The sequence below is a fragment of the Tyto alba genome, unplaced genomic scaffold, assembly GCF_018691265.1.
Source record: "Tyto alba isolate M040663 unplaced genomic scaffold, T.alba_DEE_v4.0 Super-Scaffold_21, whole genome shotgun sequence".
Classification (NCBI taxonomy): Eukaryota; Metazoa; Chordata; class Aves; order Strigiformes; family Tytonidae; genus Tyto; species Tyto alba.
Window position 1 is genome coordinate 10,602,227 of NW_024881295.1, and position 27,877 is coordinate 10,630,103.

Below are 27,877 nucleotides of genomic sequence, written 5' to 3' on the forward strand. Positions count from 1 at the left end.
AAACAGAAGGGACCTCTTAGCATTTTAGCTTGAACTTCAGCTTCCAGACATAAACAAACAGCAAACTGCATCAAACCACAGTCACTTATTCCCTGGCACAGGAACAGACAATTGAATTCTGTGGGCAGGAAATACACGGTATAGCATCATCAGTGAGCCCAACTGATCTCCCTGCCAGTGCAGCCCCGTGAACCCACCCCGGGGAAGAAGTCTGACCTGCTGGAAATGCAAATAGATTTTCCCTTACAATACTGGAAGGAAGCGTATTTAACTTTAGGAATACAGCATTTTGTTTATTACCACCCTGATGGTAAAGTTTACATTACCAGAATCTGAGACCAGTTGTGAACAGGGAGATAGACAAAAGAGGATGTGGTTCACTGCAAAAAACTGCTTTTCATTTCACTTATCTTTTCAGTATTTTTACACTACAGAACTCATACTAATAATCCAGCTCATGGACACAACATTCAAATAAAAACACATGCAGTCTTTTACATTCATCATCATCCACATGCTACATTTCACAGTTCATTATCAAAGCAATGTACCACTCTATAAAAATATCACAGCGAGGCACCTTTAATTTCGTTCATGTCTTTGTTTGTTTGCTTTTCTCTTGAGCTTTCAGAAACAGCCAGATGGAACCAGCACTGACATAAGTTAAAGCAAAGTGTCTGGTATACCCAAGAAACAGAAAGACTTAGATGTCCTTAAAGGATTTCCACCATGAAGGCAGGATTGCTGTGTCCCCTTGAACTGCCAGAGCTGGAGAATGTAAAAATTACTCTACAAGATTTCAGTTGTTAACTTAGATACTAATAACTGTCCTCAAATTTGTATTTTTTTTTAAAAAAATAGGTTTCTAAATAAAAATTGGAGACATTCCTATCCTATGCTTGTGGTAAAAAATCATAATTTACAGCAAACCGCACATTCAAACTTCTTGCTCTTGACCTTTAAGTGGCTAAAGCATGGCATGAAAATGCTTCGCACTGTCTTCCCTTCTACAACAAAGGAGAAAGAGCCTTGCTGCTATTTGATTGTTATAACTGTTGCACTTGAAGTTTCTTCTGCTTTCAAGAGAGCCCATGCCCTTGCTAGCTGGTCCCTCAGCAGATGTCTCGGCTCTGCTGCGGCACCGCGAGGCTGCAGTGCGGAGCCACTCGGCCAAGAGTAGCTCCCAGCACCCAGCTCTGGCGATGCGCTTGCTCAGGACCAGCAAAGGCAGAGCAGGGGACAACATAACCATTCTCCACGAGTTCCCAGCTGGGAGATTACCCAGATTCAAAACTATCCTTCCCCAGCAGGGCTAGTGAGGCTGGCTATGTCGGAGCACCGGGTGCCCCGTGCCCCAACCCGGGCAGGGAGCACGCAGCAGGGAGCAGACGGCAGCAGCTCCTGCTCAGCCCCCACCAAGCGAGGGCTGGGACCACGCTGCACATTTCATCCCGGGTCTCATATCACCTTCCACTGCCCCGCTGGCTCTCCTCTTGCCCAGCTGGATTGTGAGCACCCGGCAGTCCTGGGACTACCCAAACCTGTGCCAGCCCGGCCCCACTGCTCAGCACAAAGGTACAGCCCAGGCAGCACCCCTGAGCATCTCCCAAAGCCCCAGGAGGCTCAGAAGCCAGGGGTTGCCCTCTGCCCTCAGTGCAGGTATTCTGCACAAGCAGAACAAGACCCAGGCAGTCGTTTTTAATGCCCTGCTTTCTCACCCAAACAGTTCTCCCTCGAGAAGAGGATAAAACTTCCCTTCATTTAAAATGCAGACTACTAGCAAACTCTACAGTGGAACAGAAACCTTACTAAGTGCAATTCCTCCACATTACACATAGTAATAATTTTGGTATTGGATAAGAATCTGAAAGATATTCACTGCACTGAGATGCAAACAAAAGAAAAAAATGAAAAAATAATAAGATCAGTGGAAAGAATACAGGTACCAAAAACAAGAGGACAACTAGACTGGTTACTGATTCAAGTTGTTTATATCCTTGTCTGAGCTTGTAACTTCCATGAGACATAAAATGAAAATTAAAAAATTTTACCACCATGATAGTTACAGGCCATTATTAAGAAAGTTTATTAAATAGTCCTTGTTTTTTGCTGAGGTTGAAAGCAATTTTGGAAATTAATTTATATATTATTGATGCAGATCGACTATGAGTGCACTAAGATATTGCAAAGATTCAAGATTTGGCTGTGTGCAATTTAGGCTAAAGCCTGAAGACACTTACAGCCAGATGGTTTTACAAAAGCCAGAAGAATTTTCAGTTCTCAAAGACTTGTAATGGTTAAGAGGATGATAATTTGTCGAGACTTCATTGTTGATCATCATACATAGTATTATGAAAAGAAGATACTGTGCACAACACAGGAAAAAAGCACAAGACCAACATTGTTAATACAACCAGCATCTGAGACTAGAGTTGAGCCTTAAATATAAATTGTTGTTAAAAAAAAAGAGAATAATGAAAGATTTATTCCCTGCAAAAACTATCAGAAAAGAAAAATTGCAGTCAAATAGCAGGGGAAAAGATCATATCATTATATCAACAAAGTCTAACAAAATTATTTGACAATGAGTAGAAACATTAGCAGGCAGCAGATCCATCATCGACAATAAATTACTTGAGGATATCTATTTCCCAGATACAACCAGTCAATGGTGAGGCTTCACACTGTAGAAAAATCCTTTTTTCATTTTCACTTGGCTCACACAATATACCTGACAGATAAGAGCAGTACATGGATCACTTCTATGCAACTTGCTGAAACAAGGACATGACTTATATCATGATTTGATTTCAGACTGTGACACCTTAGTGCAGCAGATGTTTGAAATGCAGTAAGATATCTGCCTTACAAAAGTGACCAACAAATAGCATAAACTACTCATGAGTTACAGTTGTGGAAAAAAAATCAGTACCTTACAGAATAGGAACCTTTAACTAAGTAGCATAATCTGGCATTGCTTTAAAATATCTTAATTTAAAATTTTCATAGGATGAATTCCCTCAGGTTTGAGAACAGACAGCTGGTTAAAATCTAGGCAATTCTATTGACCAGAGGGGAATCAGAACAGCAAAAGAGAGCAAAGAACTTGGCTTATAAATTGAAGGGCAGGGCAGAGAGAAGAAAACTTCCTTTTCTCATTAAAATGTATGGCTTTTCATTTTCCTACAATCTATGTGTTATCTGAAGGTAAAGTCTTTATTGTACCTACTAACAATAAGGGTGGATTTTAACACAGCAGCATAAATTCAGTCAGATAAAAGGGTTTATTTGTTTGCTTGTTCTCACTGTTCAAAGCAGATAAATCTTTATATTTTATACAATTTCTGGGTTTTTCACTTTACTTCCCAAGCATGAGTTAACTAACTCTCAAAACATCTATGCTAAATACAACCTCCATTCACCTGACAGAGAAATCACCGCAGGAAGAAAGATTTCAAACATTCTGGGGTAAGTAGTATCAGAAATAAGAAAGCCTTCATTTTAAATTAATATAGTAATTAGTACTAGGAAGACATGAAATACTTCATACGAGCTTGCTTGCACTTGGTATTAATAAACCTGAAGTTGTTTATGTCTCTCTCTTACATGTTGAGGTTTAGAGCCCAGAGGAAATTTCACTGTAGTGCAAAGGAGATTTTAAACAACTTGTGAACACAGCAGGTTTCACCCCAATACAACAAGAACTGAGGGAAAGAGAAGCAAAAGAATAAAGACCCAACATCTGTTAATAACTTTAGGTCCCAATTCAGCCAAGAATTTAAATATGCGCTTGCATCCCTTTATCTTTACAAGACTGTCATCTTGCATATTTATCTCCTTTCTGATCTTTGTCTAGTTCTTTAGACACAAAGACTAAATGGCAGTACATAAACAGTAACAGACTTCAGAAGATCTGAATCTTGAGTTTTTCTTTCTTTTTTGACTATAATTGAGTATAACACTTAATTTTTTACCTAACGACACCACACAGAGTAGTCTACAGTTGGAAGCTTTGAAGAGATACGGACTTGAATACAAAGCTAGAAGTGTAGAATAACTTGAAAACCAGGGGAAACACTCACATATCTCTAACATATAGTTTGTTCAGTTATTAGTGTATTTTAGGAGAAAAAAAAATGGCATCTTTTCCACATGTAAAATTTTTGCAATTTTTTTTTTTCTCACTAAATGATTTTAAAGTAATTCTTGAAGATACTAATCAGTGTTTGAGCTATAAACTTCAGGCTATCAGCTATTTTGCTTATATTTATACAATTGTGTGCCTATATAGTATCTAGGCAGTCTACAGAGACCTCCAAAAAGGGTAGATAAGAGTTCTGATTGACACTTAATTCCATTTTTCAATGCAAAGTGAAGAGCAGTAACAAAAGAAAAATCTACTGTTTCTGCCTGTGCATGGAACAATTCTTGGAAATGCTTATGGGGTAGTAGTTTCAAGAGCACAGAATGCTGACCTAATCCAATACTGGCTCAATGGGGATTTCATTACTGATATAAATAAATACACAGTGTTTTTTGGAAGTCCTTGCCTGTGCAGCATCAGGCAGCATCAGTCCTTGCCTGTGAACCTTCCAGTGACATCCTCATATATACAAGTCTCATACTCAGATAAAATGGCTTTCAGATATGGACAGGTCTGTTTTGTAACAGGCCAAACCCTGCCATGTGACCAAGTGACCCACTGAAGGACTTACTTCCAGTCATTTCAATGCTCATTTCAGTTTTCAGTACATTGAAAGTCCAGTCCTCTAAAATTAGTCAACGTGTGATCAGGATCAAAGTCCACGCTTGAAGAGCCCTTGCAGAACTAAGAAATACCACTCAGCATATGGGAGGCATCAAGCAGGCAGATCTGAGGCTAAAATATCTTTCTTTATTGTCATTGCAGCACAGTGTGTATCATCTGCTGAAACTCTACAGCTCAAGAGGCAGCAATCAACTTGCGTGTTTGCAGGAGCCCTGACAGACTACGCCAAAATGGCATTCTCCTGAAAACTGGACATCTTCTGTCAGTTCTGCTCCGCACACTAAGAGCAATGGTTATTTGAAAAGAAAACTTGTGTTCTTGAAAAAAAGGAGTGTTTATTTTCACTGCACATAGGGATTATTTAAAAAGTGTTCAGGCATTTTCTACAAAAATTAATATATGCAGAGAAGAAAAAGAAGTTGTGATTACGGCACTGTCACAGCACACCAAGATCCTGGTCAAAGACATCCGAGCAGGGACTAAAATCTGGATCTTAGTGCTCAAGATTATACTGTTCTGATCAAAATCTCTTTTCCTCTGTGCATCTCTTTTCAGTGAAAATGTTTCCTTTGCTACCAAGGTAATCACACAATGACAAAGCTTCTCACAGAATCTACATTTCCTAACTTCTTGGTAAGAATTTAGCTTAAAAAATATTATGCATCTGTAATTGCTCCCTTCCAATAAACAGAAAATTATGCAACTCATCTTTGCTACGGGTCCCATCTGAGCAAAACAATTCATTGAATATACAATTAGAAATTAACAGGAACTATTCAAAAGGTACTTCAGTGTTTTGTTGAACACCAGCTTATTCATAAACCCAGAGAACAACTACTTGTGGTCTTGCTTTCTTACACTCACTTTGGATTCACTCATAATAGTTAAATCTAGTCTAAAAGGAAAAAGGGTTTAACTTGGAAGGTGAAGACACCAAATAGCACAGTAAGTTCCAGGTGGTCTGAGTGCTAAAGGCTCACTTGCCTTAGAGGGACCCAAACAGGATGAATATTCAGCTCAACAGAAAGTTGACCAACTTGACAGAAGCAGAGAGTACATGTATATTATTTTAAGATGCAGTTTTATTAGGCCCTTCTGAGACTTGCCAGTGATCAAAAGTGTTTCAGGGCAAGACACAGCCTGGTCTCCAAAGGGATGAGCTGCCATCATTTCCAGTAAGCCCAGCACTTAAGACTGTGAAGCAGGAGAGGGCTAACCTTGCCACAGGTAATTATCTAGGACCTGGTCTGCAACAGCACTTGCTGAATTGTACCCACGGCAGATCGCAGCGGAGCCACTCTGGTGACTGCCAAGTCCCAGCAGCAGCCAACAGCCTTATCCCCTCGTGCTGCTGCCCTGAACGTACCCGCTGCCTCCACCCGGGTGACCCAAACTCCTCAGACCCAGCTGGCACCATCCCCATGGGCTACGGGGAGCAGGTCCCCGAGCTGCACCCCGGGCCCCCCGCAGCGCCCGGCTGCCGGCTAGGGCAGCATCGCCGGGCACCTGGCAAAGCCGCAGCAGTACGCGCACAGGCAAACTAGACATGGCCAGGGAAAACGCTTCAGGTTGTGCTCTGGCCTGCACAGCTTAGCCTTGCAGACACAGCTGGGGTGTTTCCAGAGTCCCGCAGAGACCTCTGAATGCAGCCCACGTTCAGAAAAAAGCATGAATCACCACCTGGAGGTGCCTGACTCTCCTGATGGTAGAGAAAACCTACGCAAATATTTTCAATTAACAACTTTTTTTTTATTTTATTTTTTTTTTACAGCTGGAAAGACAGAGTGAGATTCATTTTTAAGTATATGCATTAAGCTGAAGAGGTTGAATACACTAGGGCTCAACCTGCTGTAATACAAATTGAAGAAAATGAATAATTGGGGAGGAATAAGTAGCTGTTTAAGTTCTCACTGCTGTCAAAGAAATATCAGCTAGGGAGAACACGTTAAGCCTCCTGTTGGATATTTGTGTTACACTCAGGAAAATTAGTTTGTTAATATTTAACAAAGAGGACAGTAAATCTTTTAATAATTGTTCTATTCAAAAACTACCAGAAAGTCAAACATCTGATAGATTCCAAGTAACAAAATTGGGGAATTCAAGGAAAGACAAGCTATTTTACAATGTCTGCTTTGAAAAACACAGCCTTCTTCCATCCCTTTTCCGTTTTCCAGTGATGGAATTATCCACACCTAACCAAAGTCATATTTTCAATTTGGAGCTAACTCTTGTTGGATTTATCAACACTTCAGAAGATGATTCAAAACAATAATGTATATTAGCTACGTTATGGCTGATTTTTTAAATCACACTTCTACCCCAAGGAGAATGGTCATCAGGAAGGATAGAGCAGAGATATCCTTTAGGATGACTTCTTGGGGCACAAATACAGGTCCAGATGATCCCAGAGGGAGATCTGATGGAACCACATGACATTAGAAGCAGGTCCCATTAGGGAGGTCACAGCATACCACAACAGCCTCAGCCCCCAGAGCACCCCCCCAAACAGCCATGGAGCCAGGGAATAGGCATTTCTGGACAAGGTCTGATGAATTTTGTTTACTAGGAAGTATCAGGTATTGGAAATATCACCATGTAACTTTATGAAGGAGATAATGACTCAGGATACTAGCTCGTTAGTCCATTTTATATATGAATTTTGGGGAGGGATTGGCAGGAGGGAATGGAAAGAGATTTTTCATCATCGTTCTTTGTTCCATTGTATTTCCCTTTCCGTTTAATCAGTTTCCCCTCCTTGTAGCATTTTGCTTTGCTGCTGTCCTGCAGAAAACCATCAGTAGGTCATAGGTTGTCCATTTTTCACAGTCATTACCAAATGAAAATGTCCTACAGTTGCTTAGAACTGGGGATTTATTATCAAGAATTGCTACACTACAATTTGTTACGCCACTGAATTGATCTTCCTTTTTTCCAGCACCACCCAACTCTTCAAGAACTGCCTGTCCTCCATACAACCTGGACTTCTTCCAATACTTACTACTCCATTGAGCTGAAGAAAAGAACCAAAGCAGGCAGTTCTGGATCAGAAGTTTCTTTGCTCGTTTTCTCCCTACTAATTACAGGCAAGGGTGAGCCAGATACTAAAACAATTTCCATGAAGATATATAGACAAAGGATTTTACATAACTACCACAGTTCAGTCATTCAGTTTGAAAAAGCAGATCCTTTGCTGAGTTCCAGCTCCCACAGAGGTGTAAACTCAGCAGGGTATGTTATGACACCATTTTGATGAAACTAACAAAAAGGTGAAAGTAGTCAAGTCGACAAAATGGCCAATATTTCTATATTCTACAAAAGTTAAGCTGTAACAGAGGCTTGGACCTTTGACTTTTGTAGCTGGTTCACCGCAAACTTGTTATCTTCATTTCAGCAAAAATATAAAAATACATTTGTGAATAAGAGTCCTTAGATATTATAGCAAGGTCTGTGCCAAAATTATAAATGTTTTTATTCTCACAAGCACACACACCCCTTCTCTATGATTTTAGTTTGCTGGCTTCTGATTTCTTGTCTGTTTTAGAAGGAGCTCCAAAGGCTTCATAATCAACAGGAAGGAGGTTTACATAGTTTTGGCGCAAGTTCAAAAATCAGTCTTGATTTACTCAAAAGCATATACAGCCCAAAAAGGATTGTATCTAGAGCAATTTCAGTACATGAACAGCTCTTGTAAAGGGATTTAATTTGTTCTACTTGCAAACATGGGGCAATGCTTCCTATACAGAACAATGATTCCAGCACTCTGTAACTTGTCACTTCTATGATAAAATTAATAGCTAGGAACATTAACAAATAATTTGGCCAGTCTGAAATAGTTTTTATTGAAGATGAATTGCAGTAGCTTTCAACCTTGCAAAAACTTGTGCAGCTTTAACTATACTATCAGAGAAATTCAGGGACTGGCAGTGGAAATAGAGAAGCCAGAGTAGGGAATTCCACTAACAAAATAAACGTTAAGATTTCAATTTGCTTCAAGGAAAATACAGCAATACAAGCAATGAGATTCGAATAAGGGCACTGACATCAATGAACTGGAATCAATCAATAAGTAAATGCTGCATGGATATAAACTGTCTGCCCAAAGTTTGCCTTGGCTGTGAGATGCTGATTTCTCATGGCTAACCCTTACAGATAGCCTCCTGGATTTGACTGTGCCTGTCTTTACGCAGAAGTATGGTCCTATCCCATGGTGTGACCTCCCTCTTGAAGAACAATACAACTTCAGTCCCTTGCATGCAATGCCATATTTCCCATCAATAATCCTATACATGGACCCACACACACACTCCTAGAGTTAGACAAGGCAAGCTTCAGGCTGAGCAGCAGCATGGACAGAGCATATTGACTCCACCATTTCTGTCAGACAGCTGCTACTCTCATGCTCCCAGCTGCTTTGCTTTTTTTCTTTTCTTGTGACTGCTCTTGCCACAAAACACTTGCAGTACTCTCCTACATCCCTTTTTACTTGCTGAGCAAAAGGCTGATCGCTGGCCAGTGTTTCCATGGACTGACAAGTCAGCCATCTAGAACAGATTTTGCTCTCTCAAAAGAAGCATTTATTTTCATTTCTCTTCTTTCCTCAGCTGTCAGTTTTATGGAAGTTATAGAAAATTATTCATCCTTGAAGCCTTTAGTTCCCCATCAAATGTAGTTGTCTTTGTAAGATGCAGTTATATTCACTATACATAAATGTGAACAGAGCCAGAATTATCAATTTCTCTAACATCAGTCACACATCACACACAGCCTGGGTCTCACCTACCTCCATAATATTTTGGAAGTTTTCTCTTTGCAAACGTCACGACTGCAGACACCAGAAGTGACTCAGAAAGACCACAGACTACATGTTCAGTTTGCCTCAGACTTACAGAGGTAGGAAATACAACATCTCCAGATAGCCAGGGTGCCAGTTCAACATGAACAAGCCAGACATTATGAAACACTGCACAGAGTTTTCCTACAAAAATACATGGTTTTCTCTTGTTTTTCTGATTATTTTCCCAAAACATGGAAAAAATATTATTACCAAAGGGTTGGAGAGCTGTCAGAGAGTTTCAGAACTAAATTCCCAAGTATTGGTAAAAATACAAAAAAAATGAGCAGCAAAGAGGCAGTTCCCCCTACTCTCCCCATTCCGTCACACCTCTAAGGAAATGCTGTCATCCTGCTGAAGTGCCATTTTAGCACACCATATTTCAACTGTTATTCTCACAGATAATGCAATCTTTAGAGCACTAAAAAGTGTGAAACTTGACGTGTACAATAAAAACCATACAAGCACCTCTTCTTCTCCAAGAAAGGCAGCTCAGTAAAATTCTGCCACAAGCACTAAAGAAATTATTTTACTTTCAAATCCCTCCTCATTGAGTACCCACATCATATATCAAACAAACATAACAAAAGGGAACGAGTTATCAAGTGACATTCCATCAGTGTGTTGACTGTGCTTTTAATAAAAACCTGGACAAAGATAAAATGAGTTATAGAAGCACATTTGGATTTTACCAGAACAATCTCTAGAACGCTATTTAATCCAAATCTCCATGTTATAGTTTAGCACAGTCCTGTAATCCTATGGAACAGTGCCCACTTTATTCTTGGAATAGCCATATTAAGAAAGACTTTATTAAGAAACATAGGTTTAAAAAGCAAAACTTTTTTTTTTTTTTTCTGGTGTCCTATATACATAGCTGAATTATTCATACTTAAAGAAGAGCCACGGATTTTGCTTTTTTTTTTTTTTTTTTTTGTTTTTGTTTTTTTAATTATATCTATATAACTTGCAGCTGGTAGTCTACAAAGAGAGACGTTATCAACATATGACAGGACACATCCCCCAAAATACTAGCACTTTGGAGCTAAAACAGGTAGCACAGGAAATTGTTGTGGAAACCCAATGACAGTTTTGTTGTTTCAACACTTTGACTAGAATTTCAGCTACTAATGATGGAAGGACAAGAAAGAGAACACTGATCTGGATTTTTAAAGTTAATGGTGATAACATCTCGCAGCTGAAACTGCACTGTGGACTGAGCTGGTATTCTCTTCTTGTCCTACAGTGCTAAACCAAAGCAAACAAACAAAAAGATTTCTCATTTACATAGCGATAGGACCATCTGCTGCCCAAGTAATAACCCAAAATAAAACAGTCCTTCAGGCGCTGCGCTGGCCGGAGCAGCGTGTGTGCAACGCGCACACTGGCATCATTCACCCACTGTGAGGAGAGAGGCTGCCTTACGTAAGGGCCTGATGTTTCCCTTTTTTCTTGTTGGCTACACAGCTTTTCAGTGCTCCCAAAGGCTGTTTTATTTTTCAGACTATCTCTAACCACAGACAATTTTGCGAGAAAAGTACAAATCTTTAAGGCTAACGTTACAATCCAAGCAGAAGAGCTAATCACACAAAAAGAAAGGATTTTCAAAGCTTCAACTCATTTTAAATGATGCTTACATTCATTTCTGCAGTTTTTCTGCTATAAGAAAATGAAGAACCTCATTCTACATTCCACTGAACACCTCAAATCCCCTCAACAGTCAATGAACATCTGGAGTCCAAAAGAATACAGATTTAATCCCTAAGGCTGGACAGCAAAACAGGTCAGGAACCATCCCTACTACAAAAGTCACTGTGGAAATCTTGCAGCAGGTCAATTGAAACCAGACCGCATTTCACTACTGGCTTTGTAACACATATATTTTAGTTTCAGACCCATTTCCCTTAACCATCTCTTACCCACAGTAAAGCATCAGCAGAGCTGTAAGTGCAACGACCTAAACTATCCTGATAAAATCTACAACAGGTAGGTTGATCCACACTCAGTAGCAGGGCATTCCTAGGACATTCTTATAATCAGATTCTTAGCACCCTTCACTCTCTCAAGAGTCTTCAGTGGAGTTGATGGTACTCTGCTCCTGGGGGTTTTAGGCCTTTCCTTTTCCTTCCATTGGGGGGGGAAAAAAAAAAAAATAGAAAGAAACAAAGTCAACAACACACATCTGCTCTCCTATACACACACACACCCCCAAACAGAGAAAAAAAAAATAAAAAAAGGAAAAAGGAAAGTTGTACGAGGTGCCAATCTGGAATGAAATGGATTTTTGAACAGACAGTCATATTTGGCACTGTCAGCAAAAGTTTGTGGGTGGCCCTGTGTCTCTCTGAGCCTTAATGCCCTTTTTACATCAGTCATTTAAAAATGTTCCCCAGAAAGGTTAGCTGTGCTGCTTCTAACATTATTTTCAAGACGCTGCTGAATGGACTTGATGGAAAGATTCACTGCCCCCCACCACAGTTCCACAGAGCACTATACATTAAGGACATATTCCATTCGGCCTTCGAGTAGCACTTTTATGGTCCATGCAGATCCACAATTATTTTCCCTTTAAAAAGAATCAACAGAAAACAGAACTCTCATTGGAGAGCATGGAAATTAAAAACTACTGGATCTCCCAAACCAACTCCTATGATCCTCAGGCAGAAGACTGGATTAAAGGGTCCTCACACGGTTCTAGCTGCATTCTCAGTACACCACTTTTATGAAGAAACCAGAGCTGTAGAAATTCCTCCGGCATGGCGTGGAATCCAGAATCAGGCAAGACATTGTCATAGTAATGATGGCTAATAAACTTCCCGTGCAGGTCCACCGAGAACGGCCAGAAGCCATAAATTGTTACTTCTTCACAGAGACCAAGGGCAGCACTGACTAGGAAAAGTCCTGTGGAAAGCCGTTTGGCATGGATACCTTTGCTCTTCCAGAACTTGCCAATGTCACGCAGGAAATTGGGGTTGGCAAAAAGAACTGCCTGGTCGGCACCGAAGTCCTCCAGGGTGTAATAGACACGTAGGGAGGGTCCTGTCCCTGTCTTCATCGAGAAGGCTGGCATGTAGATGTAGCTGTGGTTATACACCTTCACACTGTCCACAAACGCTTTGCGAGACCACAGCAGATTCTGGAACCTGCGAACAACAGAGAAAAACAAGTTGGTCACACACAGGTTTTCCCAGTCATTTCAAAACCCAGCTAAAAGCATATTTACAATTACCTGCATACCATTCTCGAGCCCAGAGAAAGTCCAGACAAACTTCTGACTGTCTGACACTGCCTCTCTTCAACTATCTATTCAGGTTTATGTTTTTAGAAAACTATCTGGTATCCTGCTAACTCCAAAATCCTAACATTTCTGATTTCACCTTTTCAAAAAACCCATAATGAACACTGACAGTTTTCCTGCAAATCAATCATTTTTAGTGACATTTTTCTTTCTGTCCTAAAACCAACTTACATTTTCAGGCACAGGAATCTTTAAAAGAAATTTTATAGTCTGTGTTGCTCTTGCTTCTTAAAGGCATACAAAAAAGAATCCAAGTTACATGCTGAACAAGCAATACCAAGAAATATTTAAATAGAAACTTCGGACTTCTAAAACTTACAAGAATTGTTTTTGTTATGCCTGTATAGCGATTTGCGTTGTACTACCATAGTAGTTAATTCTTCTTCTGGAGCAGAGAGAAATCTCAAAGAACACACTTTGTTACAAACAAGTAAAACAGAAATCAATTAATTGTTTAGGATAAGTGGCACCACAAAAATCTAGCAACAGGCACCAAACAATATTCAGAGTTGGTGTTTAAGACAGCAGGATTTACACACTGATTAGGTTTAAAAGCAGATGGTATTTGTAGCATGCAAGTTAAAGGAGAAACTAGTTGGCAACTATGAAGAAGGCAATGTATATGTACAGATTGTTCCTCTAATATGATAAATCTTCTCATCTCTTGATATAAAAACTACATCAGGTTAGTTTGTTAAATTGCCAATAGCAATTTGCTGATGTCTATTTTATCCCTGATGTTAGGCTTCTATACTACTCCAAAACCAGTATTCTGTCAAGACTATAACCTTTCCTTGCCATATGCTTCTGGATATGCCAAGATGAATGAGACATCTGGCATGAAATCTTAGGTCACTCACACACACCAAAACCTGCACTGATGTTTGACCTGTCCTGACATCCGACACTAAACAAATCGCATCTCAGTGAAATATTAAAGTATCCCAAATATGTAACATTGGATGTAACTGATATGGACGTCAGCCAGAGCCATGAGTACAATCCATTACCTAAACCACAAACTTGCAAAGTAACAGGAGCACTTGCTGTCCTTAGGTGCAGACTGCACTGGAGGACACTTTTGCATGAGAAAGTCACTATGATTTTAGTCTCGATAATCTGCTTTCTTCCCAGAGTCCACGCAATCTTCAGAATGCCAGTAAACCCTCCCCACCTTTACCACATGACAGCATCTATAGCCTTCAGCATGCACACAAAGTTTACTACATTAAAAGGCACTTCTGCACAAGCCTCACACGCACTCCTTTCATTGCAGCTGGGTTGCTCTCCTGATCCCTAATTTTTTTTCTCAGCTCCCAAATGCCCAGCTTGCCCTTTGTTGCTGCCCCCTCACTCTCAGTTTCCTGCAGTTAAGGTAAATGTGTCATGACTGATTTCATAGTCACGCAGCAGAGGAGTTAGAACAGCAAGTTGAGACAGCAGCACTGGGTTTTTTTCTCTTCTGTGGTGCAGGCAGAGAGATAGGTATAGGAATACCTTTTTTGAAGTATTATGAAGAGATAATTTTGTGTATAGACCTCTGTGAAACAACAGCAAGAATCATACACATAGCAAGATACATTGGTTTAAGTAGGATACCAGATGACCTCAAGAAGCACTAGATAAAGTTTCAGCTGAAACACTTCCAAACAAAAAATACAGCTTCAACAGCATTGAAATGTCTCATGAACACGTTCCAGGTTTTTTGAAGATTTTGTTTTGGCAGAAAACCTGAAATATTCCTAATAAGTTGAAAGGTTTTGTTGACATTTTCAACATGCCATATTTGGTCTCCTGATCTGCTACAAGTTTCTTTCAAAATTTCCTTCAAGTGCAATTAGAATAAAGGTATTTTGAAGTAAATCCTCTGGCTTGATCTTCATTACTGTTTTGCTCTGCAGATCTGCTCCTACTGCAGGTGCTATTTGCTAATGTAGACAAATCCGCTGTCTTCTGAGCAAGAAATCAACTCAACCTGAACATTCAAAACAAAACAATAAAAATAATTTCATAACTTATTGCATTTGCATTCTTTTCTGTAGAAATAGACAAGGCACAGCTGAATATAGAAGGCCAGCCACGACCAAGGTGCTGTGACAGAAATTAATTGTCTGGCTGTACCTTCTCATATGGGCCCTCTCACTCCATTACTATCAGCCCTGTAAGTAACTGTTCCCCAAAACAGCCTTTACCATCTTCTCTTCCAAAGAAGTAGCAAGACAACGTGTCAGATTATCAGGTACAGGAGTTGGGTCCATCCTATCAGACTTTTCCATTTCCATCAGGGCACAGTCATGGAGCGTTAAAAAAAAAATCCCTAGTTTAATACTCTCAATACTCAGGTGCTTAGAGCCTCAGTATCCAAACCCTGTTCTAATAACTATAATTGCTTATAGAAGGTAGAATAAGACTAGCAGCAGGCTCTCAGACTATCACCCTGCCCATAGCTTGGGACACCCACTGGGAGGAGGGAGATGGCAGGTTCAAACTTCCTTTCACAGTAAAGGGAACTGAAGCACACAGCTTGATGCGATGGGGTCCTTGCACCTTGGCTGAGGGGTAGGCACAAACAGATCCTCTGTCACTCCTGGAAGCCAGTTTCACCATGTCATTTCCCACTTAAAACCAGTTAACAAATTTCACTTCAGATGGCAAATAGATGTGGTTATTCCAAAACTGCATTTTTCAGCAAATTTACCATACACAGAAAAGCACTGCACAGCTCTAGGACGAATACATTAAAATTGCTCAGATGCAGTCACAGAGGGCCAGGGACTGTCTCTGAATATTCATTTGCTATCACTGCCACAACGCGTTTACATTTCTTCTAGATGAAATCTCCCCAAATGCCTTAAAGTAACGAGAAGTGAACGGCACTGCCGTGAGCGCGGTGCATGGGAGGGACTTCACACAGAAGGGACAGCACTTGTCATGCTGCTGCAAACCGTCCCTCAGGAACATCACTTCCTGGGAGCCCGCGCCTCACGCAAATGATCTGGACGGCGGTGTCGGTAGGCGTCACGCCCAGTTCAACAGATGGACATTATACGGGTGGCCAGGAGCCCATGTAGAAACATAAAACATGCTGATTACAGTTGGTCTGAGGGCCTAACACAGCCAAAAAGCTGTTGCCCATCTTGCGCTCCTCCTGAGGGGAGATATTAGAAGCAAATGAAATTTTCTATTTCCCATCTGTAAAAATAGGAACCCTGTCCAGCTTCTTGACATTTCACAGGCTAGTCAGAGGCTGAGAATTCTGGGGACAAACGCTGTGCATCAGCAAGTTTCTGGAAACTCAAGTATATTTTCCTTTAACTCCCGATCCAGACAAGGGGATCCTGCGAGCAACTCCATTCCAGCTGTGGCTTTGAGGGTACCATACCACATCCATCCAGCAGACAGCGAGGAGGCTACTCTACGCCTGACAGAGACCAGGCGGGCTTTTCCCCTGCAGCTGACCAGCTCTGTAGTGCACATGCAAGCATGATGACAGGTTTTGTTCCTGCTCGTCCTGGCATGGACGCTGCCAGCCTGGTGCAGTCCTCACATCCAGATGGGCACAAACGTCCTCCCTCATGCCAATCCTCACCCAGCCTTCTTTGAATGAGGAACCGCCGGTTCCTCGTTAGTGCTCGCCTCTACCTGACATGCTTCGAACATCAGCACTCTCAGTGGCAGAGCCCAGAAGCTGTGCAACTCCTGCCCATGCACCGGGTGTCAAAAGAAAAGCATCAAATGATCCAGCCCCTCGTGCAAGAGTGCATCTCAGGCAACGTTACCTCCCCAGCTCAGCTCTGAGCAAAAAACGGCTGAGCTGCTTTCAAGGTTGTCCTCTGACCTTCTGCAGTCAAGCTCACTCAAACATGTGGTGGGTTGCCAGCATTTAGATGAAACTGGATCTGGAATATCCCAAGCCCTGAGCAGCACCTGAGGACTACACAAGTTGCTCAGTAATTTGCAGTAATGCGTCCCGGCAGCTTGACGGCAGCCCAGAGGGGTGCCGATGACTGTGAATGCTGGTGATAGCAGATCAAGGCACGATCAGCCTGGGCGTTTTACTTCCTCTACTCTCATTAATGGACACCAAGCAAATAAAATCATCAACAACACATTTTTGCTGTCAGGTACATATGACAGATGATCTTAAAAAGCACAACATTCAACAGGCATGTGTAGGCTGCACTGATATCAGAGAAATAATTTCCTTGATACCAGCTGTAGAGTTCTGTCAAATGCTCTGCTCTACTCTTCCAGATAGAATGATGCATTCAAGAGAAAATTGCCACAGTACATTGTCATGACAGTACAATCAAAGACTTAAGAGCATTAATTGTTTTGGGTTTTATTTTTAATCTGTTTTTAATATTCTTATTGATGTTCTTTAGCAGATATTCGGGGACAGGACTGCTCTCTGGTACTAAGAGATGATTTCCAGTAACCACAAAGAATTTGATGCAGTGACATTGAGCTAACCTGTTTGCAGTTAACAATGGCAACATTTTCTTGCATCTTAGTTGCTTTTTGATCTCCCCGGAGAGTCACTATCTCATGCCTGTGATGATACCCCAGTTATTTACTATGTTGGCATCTGCAAAGTCACAAATTCAGCACTCTGGATTAATTGCAAGTTGGTTTATCAAAAAAAAAAAAAAAAAAAAAAGATTGAGTAATGAGGGGAACTGCTCAGATGCCAAAACACTAATATATTATTTTTAAAAGAGCTCAAGGGAATGGAGCAAGAAGCATATAAAGACTTATGTATTTGTCCCTATGGCAAAGGATAACCTTAGAAAAATTATTTAGATAATCTGATGTCAGCATTATCTAAAAATGATTTAGCAATTTGCTGCAGCTGTTGGAATATGCTTACAGCTGAGATCACAAGAAGTCAGCTTGCAACCACACATCTGAACCTCCACTGCACTGACAGAGGAGTTTCACTGCACTCATTACTCAGACTGCTTTTATGCTTTCAAAGAGTGATGCACTCCTTAATGCCCTGTGCTCTTGTTCATAACATGCACTTCTTGATTATCTGCCCCTTCGAGGCTTATGTAGCCAGTGTTGCTAAAACACAGACTGTTTCTGAATTAACATCACACTAGTTTCCGTGAGCTCATTCTCCACATAGGCACTTTTGGCATGCACTAGGTGCAACGTAGGCTAATTCTACTTGTCCACACAGGGAGCCAGAAACAAGCACTGAAAGTACTAAAAATTGACACCCTTTCTTGTTTTATCAGAGTTTCCCCAACTATACATGCCACCGTTCACTTAACCTAAGAACAGCTACCTGATTTAAGATTCAATTATAATCCCATTAAAGTCAACAGCAAAACCAACTCTTATCTCACTGGAGGTATGCTCGGAGCTTCAGACAAAAAAATTCAGGCCTGCAATGCACTTCAGAGTGATTAGAAAAGGCATGAAGTAATATGATCAGTCATAAAGACTGATCATTAAACTAATACTATTACAGATGCCAAACATTCTCCATCAATGCAGGTGGCTTTTATTCCTGTGGCAGATCCCCAGTGCTTTGTTTAAACTCATTTCAACCAGCTTCAGCAGAAGGAATTCTCCCCTTCCACGGGCACCATGGTCACCCAGTTGAGAGCTGGTGGCATGGACGGGGTGATGCTACTCACACCTTTTCCTTTCCTTTTGCCCTCCTCTCTCCTTTACCTGACTACCCTTTATGGACCCAAAGACAGCAAATCTTCCACTCAGACTCCCAGCGGAGATGCTCCCTCCTCTCAGGGTACGACTGTCTCCAAAACTCACTTCAGCTAATTCCTTAGGCACAGTCTGCAGCCTGGTGAGACCCCACATTGACTCCTCTTTTTTTATGGACAGGGGCTTTCAGTCTCTAAGAACCTGTGTATTCCTCTCGTCTCTGGTCCCAAAGATTAAAGACAAACAGATTATCCTGATTCTCCTTTTTATACACCTTTTTAATGGCATTTTCCAGGTCAGGGATTCTGGTTACTCCCACCATCAGCTCCAAAGACTCAAAAGCAAGGAAACACATCCTTTCCACAGTGACTGCAGACTACATCTTTCTCCACCAGCGTGTTTGTTAATGACATGCTGACCTCAGCACGTCCTTCAGAATAATACAGTGCACTCAAAGTCCAGCTAGACATTGCAGAGGTAGGCTCTAATCCCCATGAAGTGACAGGCTCCCCTTCTGATTGAATTCAGTATTAATTAGGGTTTTTTTTTTAAACCTCCACCCATTACTGCTCTTACGCTGTCACCCTGGGAATACTATATATAGTGCCAAGGGAAAGCTGACTTTCTGTTTTTCAATGGAACAGAGAGCTATCCTATACACCAAAGCAATGAAACATTAAAATCAGTGTTCACTGGTATTTTGGGACTCTGTGTGATCCTTATTCTGCCAACTCAAATTAGAATGTGCTTTTAATAGCTACTCTTTCCAAAACCAGCAGAGCTAAACATCAATTCTTTCTGTTATCTGACAGCTTGAATCTTAGCTTTCAAAAGATGAGCTGTTCATCTTAGTTTGACTCTTTCAAGACTGTGGCTGCTAAAGTCGCACACAAATGGAAATAATATAAAAGGATAGGCAGAACAGCATGGCTGTAAACTACTTGTATTGTCAAAATGAAATTGCTGCCTAGTATTTCTAAATCTTCTGCATTCTTCACAGCTTTTACAGATGAAAGTCTGGAGGATGAGAAATAGAGAACCAATTAAATCAGCTAGAAAAAAACTCAACACAGAACTAAGTCTGGTATCTTTAGCATTTAGTTTCATTGGACTGCATGACAGAGCGAGCCTGTGAAAAGGAACATAACCAGATCACACATTTTCTCAGGTTTCAATGGGAAAAAGAACTGCAACAAAGTCCAGAGTCTTCAAGAGATTTACTTTTGATTAACGCAGGTTCTCTAAGACAGTCTGCTGTGTCTGGGACAGCAACCAAACAGGGTGCAGTATCTCCTGCACATCTAGATCTTTTACCCATCTACTATCCAGACACGGTTGTCTGTAAATCACTGCCCACAACAGCACTGCAGCAAACACATAGCTAATTAACACTGCGCTTTCCTGTCTGTTCATGCTGGCTTTATATGATTTGTAACTCAAGTATAAAACATACCAAATAATACAGCCACGAAAGATCTATTCATAGCTGAGAATACTTCTGCCAAGTCTTTTGAGTTTTCTCTTTAACATTATGACATCCTTCGCATATTAATAATTTGCAAGTGTCAGTGAAGGTGACATTCGACTATATCCTCTCTTCAACCTCTTAGAGAACTGGACAGAGAGAGAAATAAGCAATATTTGAATTGAATGTGTCTTCTTTTTAAAGATGCTCTGTGCTACAAAAAGGGTAGACTGAAGAGAAATTATTTAAAACAGTAGGTGCTTTGACAGGCATTATGGCGACAACTGTAAATAGGATAGGCTCTTTTTTTAAGTATATGAGGATTTTTTTTAAACTATAGTACATGCATCACTAGGGATCTCTGAGATCATGCCACATGGCCTGCAGCTGGAGTGCAGATCCTTATTAAACAACACTGATAACTAAAAGCTTAATAAAATCAGTTGTTCAGAGCCCACAGGAATATGTGATGAATCCACAATATTTTAGATGGGTAAAATCGATTCACACAACTCTAAAATATGCAGAAGAAGATCTCTATTTCCTCTATTAGCCGTGTTCTCTGGGCAACCTCACCTGTTTTGCATCCCTAGGGCAATGAGCATTGCAATTGAGCAATGAACTAGTGGCCACCTGAGTATAAGCAGCAGAGGTGATAAATTGGTCTGGAGCAGTTAGATTAGCAGAAGCCAAACACGAGGTTAAAAAGAAAAAGAGAGAAACAAACCGCAGCTTAACAGACAAGGAAGTCTCTTCCAGTTCTTGGCACAAGAGCTCATGCCATTAGTAAAATCCCTGGAACTGAGCCAGGAAAATTCAGGCATGCCCAAGGACTACAGCTGTAGACTCTGAAGTCACTACCTTCAGTGAGCTTTTGGAATGTCCCTTCTGAAGAAAAATACTTTACTTTCATCTATTATCAATTTAGACCAATATTTCTCAGCAATACTGGTGCTGTTCAATTATGCCTAGAAGCATTAGTAGATGCTTCTCAAGGCTTCCAACAGTGTTAGAGATGCGTTCATTTGCTGCACACTGAATCTTTGAAAGAGCTCGCGCTTCACTCCGCAACTCATATGTGGATACCTAGGGAAGAGTTAAGAACATAACCAGTATCTTTTAAACTGCACATCCAAGTCTTTTCAGCTCAGAAGATTTCCTGATACAGGTATAGTTTGTCAATGCAATAACCCCAGTGAATCTTACTTCCAAATATTTGCCTAATCTCTTATTCTCCACATCCTTCTAACCAAATATTTTACCAATACCTTCCCTCTTATGTCATGATTGCCTCGATCCCTTTGTTAAAAGCCTTTTAAAAATGCAAATAGACTTTATCTACTGGATATAGATTACCCTTATCCATATGCATCTATTTAAAGAACTCCAAAAGTTTTACAAGATAAAATTTCCCTTGGACTCAACAGTGCTGACTCTTCACAAGAGGACATATATTTATCCAGGTATTGACTAATACTATCTTAAAATATCGTCTCTACCAATTCGGTTGGTAGACATGTCAGGATTACAGATCTACTTGAACTGTTTTTAATTTTAACTATTTTTAAACACTGATCCCATTTTTAACACCTTCCGGTCAAGTACCAAGGCACTTTTAAGTGAGGAAGTACACACTACTGTTCTTCAGCACTTATGGGTGAATCCAGTCCTGCCAATACATTCACATCTATCATCTATCTATACCATAAATTCTCTAATAATTACCTCACTTTCAGCCTGCTGAGTCTCCCCATAGACAAAGGGAATCTCCTCAGTTTCTCCCACATTGAACACAGATACAAAGCATTCATACAGCTTCCCTGTATCTTCTCTAAGCACTTCTTTTATACCTGGTCATCAGTTGACCACACACACATGGCAGGTGGGGGGCTGGATGGTTTTTGCTCCTTTTTGGCTTGTGCTGTTGCTGGAAGGAGGACATAGCATTAGCTTTTCATTCCTCTAGTTAGTTCTTTTTGGAAGCTTTCTTCTGCCTGCCACATGGATAAAATACTTAATCAGCCAGAGCTTATAATAAATTCCATTTCCTTTGGAAACAACTTCAGCTTTTGGTAGGATGTTTCTCTGTTTCCATTAATCACCCTTTTCTTTGCCCTTTAGTAGTGTCAACTTCCTTTTACCTTTTCTTAAGGCTTGATAGATGCTCCTAGCACTGTGCTTCCAGTATGGTGCCCTTAGGAGAGTTCACTATTTTGAGTAGATCATCCAGATATATTTTCCAAGATGTATGGTGTTTAATGCTGAGAATGCCACTTAAACTTCTTTTCAACATGATTAAACTGCCAAGGTTTCTCCTCAACTGTTAGTACAGCCTGTACCCAATTTAAATTGCTACAGCTAGAACACTCTCGATCAAAAAAAAAAATAAAAATCAAGGTACAGATAGCTGAAACATGCTGGAGCTTTTGCTAATCTCTTCAACTGTTTTGATATCTGTGAAAGTGCTAGAGTTCCTTCACCTTTTTGCCCCTTATTAACTTAACTCAAAGGAGACACAGTGTAAAATCAGTAAAAAACAAACTTATTTTCTTTTAAAGTAGCAGGAAACAAATGCTATTTGCTAAGACAAAGTAACACCTTTGAAAGGCAGGGCATGTCACAGAGTACTTTACCATCCTCTGCACACTGGTTGAGGAAAGTGAAGCAAAACATTAAGTTCCCTATTTCTCTTAGTTTTCAAAGGCATTGATACTATATTATACAGAGCAGCTTTGTAACTGTAGTTGGTGTTCTTCCCGTGTCACGTGTCTACATGTGCTATGCCTCTTGTTTCATATAATACACCATAACTCAGATGTGGTCCCACCTTCTCACATTCTAAAATACCAGGCAAGAAAACCCTTCTCTCTCTTGCTTCCTATCTCAGGGAACAGTCAATAACAACGAATTGTCAGAACTGGGTGGAGTTTGACTCCAGAAGACAACACTGGCAGGATATTCACCTGGGCAATGCAATCTCAGGTATCAGCAATGAGTCAAGGAGGGTCTTTCAATCCCCCTTATTATAGCTAATTTTACCGGACATATAACAGTCATTAAATCAGAGAGGAAGAGAAGAAGAGGGTGACCATCTAAACTGGTGGTGGAGACACCCAGCCTTCAGGCCCTCCCTGTTTAATCACACAAACTGGAACAGTATCAGCAGATGATGCTGACAGCACCAGCCCAGCATGCCCCTTTGCTGGTGGTTAGGACTGCCTCCTACTAGATGAGAGAGAGAGGTTTAAGTTTCCTCACACAGAAAAGGAAATTGAATTTGGGCCTACCACAGCTTCAGTGACTGAGGTGACTACTCGCCCCTCATAAAGTATGGCATCTGCCTCGGCCGGTTTTCTGAACCGAGCTCTACGTTGTTCAGCTGAAACTATACAGACTGGTTTTGTAAATTGGTTGGGGACAGCTTAAACTATGTTACCTGGAAGTTTTAGTCAAAAAGTAAAATACAACCAGAACTAGCTTTGTTTGTTTTTATTTGACTCAGGTCTTCGCACCAATTCCCTTCACGAAGGTGCGATAACGTTACTGCAACAGGAGTTAGATTGAAGGTCACCGCTGGTTATCACATGGATTGTGGAGCAGATGGTAAGCACCTTACCAACAAGTGCTGTATGTGAAACTATAGTCAAATTATAGACTTCTGGGTTTGTACTCATTTGAGCTACCTTTTCCCTCTGATAAGAACGTCAGGTTTTACAGATATTCACATTAAAATGACTAAGGTAAGCAAGTTGCCATCTCTCCTACAGAATCAAGAAAATTTCTTTCAGATTCAGGCAACACAATAAATTCTTTTTCTTTAATGCTTAGAGTAATTAATACTGAATTACAGTAGAAATTCTTATCAAAGGACTTCTGACAATCACATTAACACTAAATAACTTCCACATGCTTTATGCTATTACAATAAACACCAAAGATGTGAACACAGATTAAGCCATTATTTTAAAGTATTACTGAATAATCAAACAGGAACAAAAGCTACCATTAGCAGCTTGTCTCCCTGAAGCAGCAGTAACACATTAACTGAAAAAACTTTAGATTTGGACCCAACCACCAGGCTGAAAAGTATTTTGAAGTGAGAAGGAAGGTATGTTCTGGGGTCTACAGCATAAATCAGAAACAGGAAAACAACACCTTAAGGGCATCCATTTGATAAGGCCAAGATATTTTTCAGAGAAGGCCAAATTGTAGGTTTGAAAGTAGCTGTAAATGTCAAGTCTGTCAGCAGCTCTGAAGAACCTGAGGTTGGCCATGAATCACATGGGACAAATGACAGCCACAGCCATAAACTCCCCCTTGAGGAAGTATTTACACTCCCAGAAGGTTTCCAAATGCTGGGAGGATCATTCAGTGATCAGTTGCTTTGGCTGATAGACCTTTACATTTCTAGCAGCTCAGTATACATATTCCCAAAGCAGCTAATCAAACAGTAACAATGGTGAAATTCAGCCTTTTGTTTTACAGGCAGGGAACAGAATAGTTTATATGGTGATGTGCAAAACTCGGGAGCTATTGCTGAGGTTTTTATCCAGAGGCTTTGTCTAGATAATGATTTGGAAAATAAATACACTTTTTAACAAGCAACATATTTTTATCTGAATTTGTCTCAAGGCCAAAATTTGCCCTACCTAATCTGCTAGTCTAATAAACCACAGTGCAGAGTGCTGCTTTGCTTTACCAAACTAGAGTCAGAAACCTTATGTGCTCCAGCAAATCCAGCACTTTGCTTGTAATACCAAGTCCTCTTCAGACTGGTCCTGCTTGTTATAAAAATTAGACCATTCCTTCTACCTCCCCCCCCACATCTGCATTTTTCATATTAAAAAGAACAACCTGAAGAATGTTGCATTTTAAAAGACTTCTCTATTTTGAATATAAATTGAAATGGAGTAGAAATATGATCGTTAAGGTCCTGTCTTGATGCTTTACATTGATACAGTTCCCCTGGTATCAATGGATTTACACTAACTGTTATCAAGTGAGTATATTAGGTCAGTCTTTATGATATCATATGCCAGATAACCAGTATACTGCATTATTCAAGAAGCACACTGTAAACATATCACTAACAACAATGATATTATCTGGATGCACAAGGCTATGGAGATGATTCATTCAGCATAGTCATTTGCATTCCTGAACCTTGGATGTTTAATGTACCAGGAGAAATGAGGGATGGTAGCAACTCTGCTGGCGCATGAAGTGAGAAAAAAAAACCACTAAGACAGCACACTGCACCAAAGCTCTGGCAGAAGAGTCCTGTGTGTTCTGTTCCAGCAGCCCTACCCAGTTCCATTTCCCTCTTAATGGACCTAGGAGCACGGAGTCATAATCATAAACAGTTTGCATGAGGGCATTACTAGTGTGCCTAATGAATTTCCTTTCAGAAAGCCAGGTGGCAAAAGTAGTTCAGCCAATACATGCCAGCTAGGTGTCTGGTGTGTTTTTCTTAATGCCATTCACTGCACTCCCAAGTGCCGGAATACTAGGTACGCACAGGGCAGACGCATGACCTAGTTCAGCTACACTATACCAACCACCAGATCTCTTGGGATAGCCCAGCAGCTGTATCTTTTTCAGCACAATCTAACTTCAATTGTTCACGAACAACTCATTTGTATGTATCAACATGTACAAATTTCCCCAAGAGACAGGGAAACAAAGGCACAGGAACAAAGGACCGGAGGGATCACCTGGGTTTACAGTTTCTGCTGTGGCTGGGTCAGGGACATGCTGCCAGACGTTCTGGCAGAGCTGAGATGCCAGAAGGGAACCCAAGGAGGAACGGAGAAGATGCAGAGCAAAGAGCTTGTTGGAAATCCTGCAGTGTCAGCACTGTAAGAGACGCTGACTTCAGAAGGCTGTTTATGAGCTTCCAGCAGCCCTGAAATGTTTCATAATGTCCGGTAACTAACACATAACCTGTGATAACGAATCAAATGCTACAACTGTCAGGCAGTGGGGGAAGAAAAGAAAGGCAGAAAAAATCAGGACACATCATCAGTGTCCTCTTGCCTCTAAACTATGACGACATTTGCTATTAAAAAAAATCTCACAGATGATCTTAAAAGGCCATCTGTGACTTATACTGCAGAATCTGTGAGCGAACTCACAGTTCACACTAGTAACATGGATAAAAAACTTCTAGATCAGCCCAGAAGCAGAGACCAGTTTTCTCCCAACACTTTCATTAAACTGTTTTTACTTTTCAGCTCAGCATGCCCATGATCCAGCTCTCAAACCCCATCCAACATGGTTCCAAACTCATTGGACTCAGTTTGTAAGACTGGATGGTTAAGACCTTGACAAATTGAGACATACAAAGTCAAATGTACAGGCAACTGAGCACAGCCATACCATCTTCACTGTCTATGGCTTGAGCTAAAAATTCTCCTACCTGAGAGAACAGCAAGAACTTGTGCAAGCATCTGTTTTCAGGATGACAGTTTTGTACAGCCATACCTTATAACTGCTGGGGACACAGTGCCGTAACAGTGCTGAGATATTTATTGTCCCCGTTAAATTAAAAAGGACCTCAAAGCCAGCAGAAGCGCTGAATTCCCAATTGCTCACATAGCTTAATGATGTTAGCTCACCCTTTGTCTCTGTTCCAGGTGCCCCAGTTAGTTCTCTCCAAGACAAATACACTACAGGGACTCAATCAATGTCCTCGTAAGTTAGTCTGCACTGCTCTGCATAGGAGCCATGGATTGGTCCCTAGCCCTCACTATTTACTGGCGTAGCTAGGTCTCCACTGCACATCAGATAGAGGAAGTGCACCAGTGCAATGCAAAAGAGATGAGGAACAAGCCACATGTTGCCATTGTCACAGCCATCTCTGGGAGTACAACGGGGAGCCCAGGGCTGCACAGGGAGGCAGCCAGCGGACCTGCCTTGATGCTGCGTAGCTTTACTGGCCACGAACAACCAATGTGGCTCCTAATGATGCCTATACAAGCCAGTCTTGGGGGATCTTAACAAGGGAATTAAATGCAAACCCCTAAAGACTTTGCTGCTCCGAGCCCCTCCCGCTGGTAAAAGGTTTGTGGTCGTGCATGGCTACAGCACACACTATGTCATGCATGGCTACAGCAGACACACCAGCTCACTGAGCTGAGCTGAGCCTGCCCAGGGCAGGGCTTTGCTCTCCTGCCAGGTTCATGTCTGAAGCTGGAAGTAAACTTCATGCTCCAGATGTTGCCTGCAGGAAAAATAAAAACAGGGCAAGGCCACCAAAGGCAGGGGAAGGGGCAGAGCACTGGTCCTGCTCCGACTGGACCAAGCAATTATCTCAGGGAAGAAGCAGCCTAGGAAGGACAGTAAGGCAGTCCCTCCCCTGGAAGCATCACAGTAATGTATTCCCCACTCTAGCAGGAGGGGATAGAGTATTGTATAATTACCCTTTACAGCAAAATCCGTGCACTGTCGACAGTTTTTTACTTTATTTTTACATTTTTGCTGAGTATGGTGATATATGCTTTCACATGCTTTCATCTTCTATATCCGTACAATCTCCCACTTAAAATATCTTGCTTGTCATCTTTCCAAATTTAATTTCCTTTGGGAAAGTTCCTGCAAGATTCAAGTAGCCACCTTCTGATTTGCTGTCCTGAATCATGAAAACACCCCTCAAATTTCTTCCACAACAACATTGAGAAACTTCACAGCATGAAATATTTTCTGATATAAATGTGACAGATCATCAACCCATACCGTTCACATAAAAACCTTATTAAAAAAAGAAAAAAATCTTTGTTACGTTTGAAAACTAGTGATGATAAAGAATAAAATTCTAGGATCACAACACTCAAACTCACA

At 40.9% G+C, this 27,877-nt stretch overlaps 1 protein-coding gene across 1 annotated transcript in view; it reads right to left on the reverse strand.

The window, feature by feature from the left end:
- Nucleotides 1-266: 266 nt before the first annotated feature.
- Nucleotides 267-27,877, reverse strand: part of ST8SIA1 (ST8 alpha-N-acetyl-neuraminide alpha-2,8-sialyltransferase 1) — a 133,393-nt gene continuing 105,782 nt past the window's right edge. Inside the window, exon 5 of the mRNA XM_042795337.1 lies at nucleotides 267-12,742. Within this exon, the coding sequence (XP_042651271.1) occupies nucleotides 12,256-12,742 (487 nt within the window). The 3' untranslated portion in view covers nucleotides 267-12,255. The remainder of the gene's footprint in view (nucleotides 12,743-27,877) is intronic.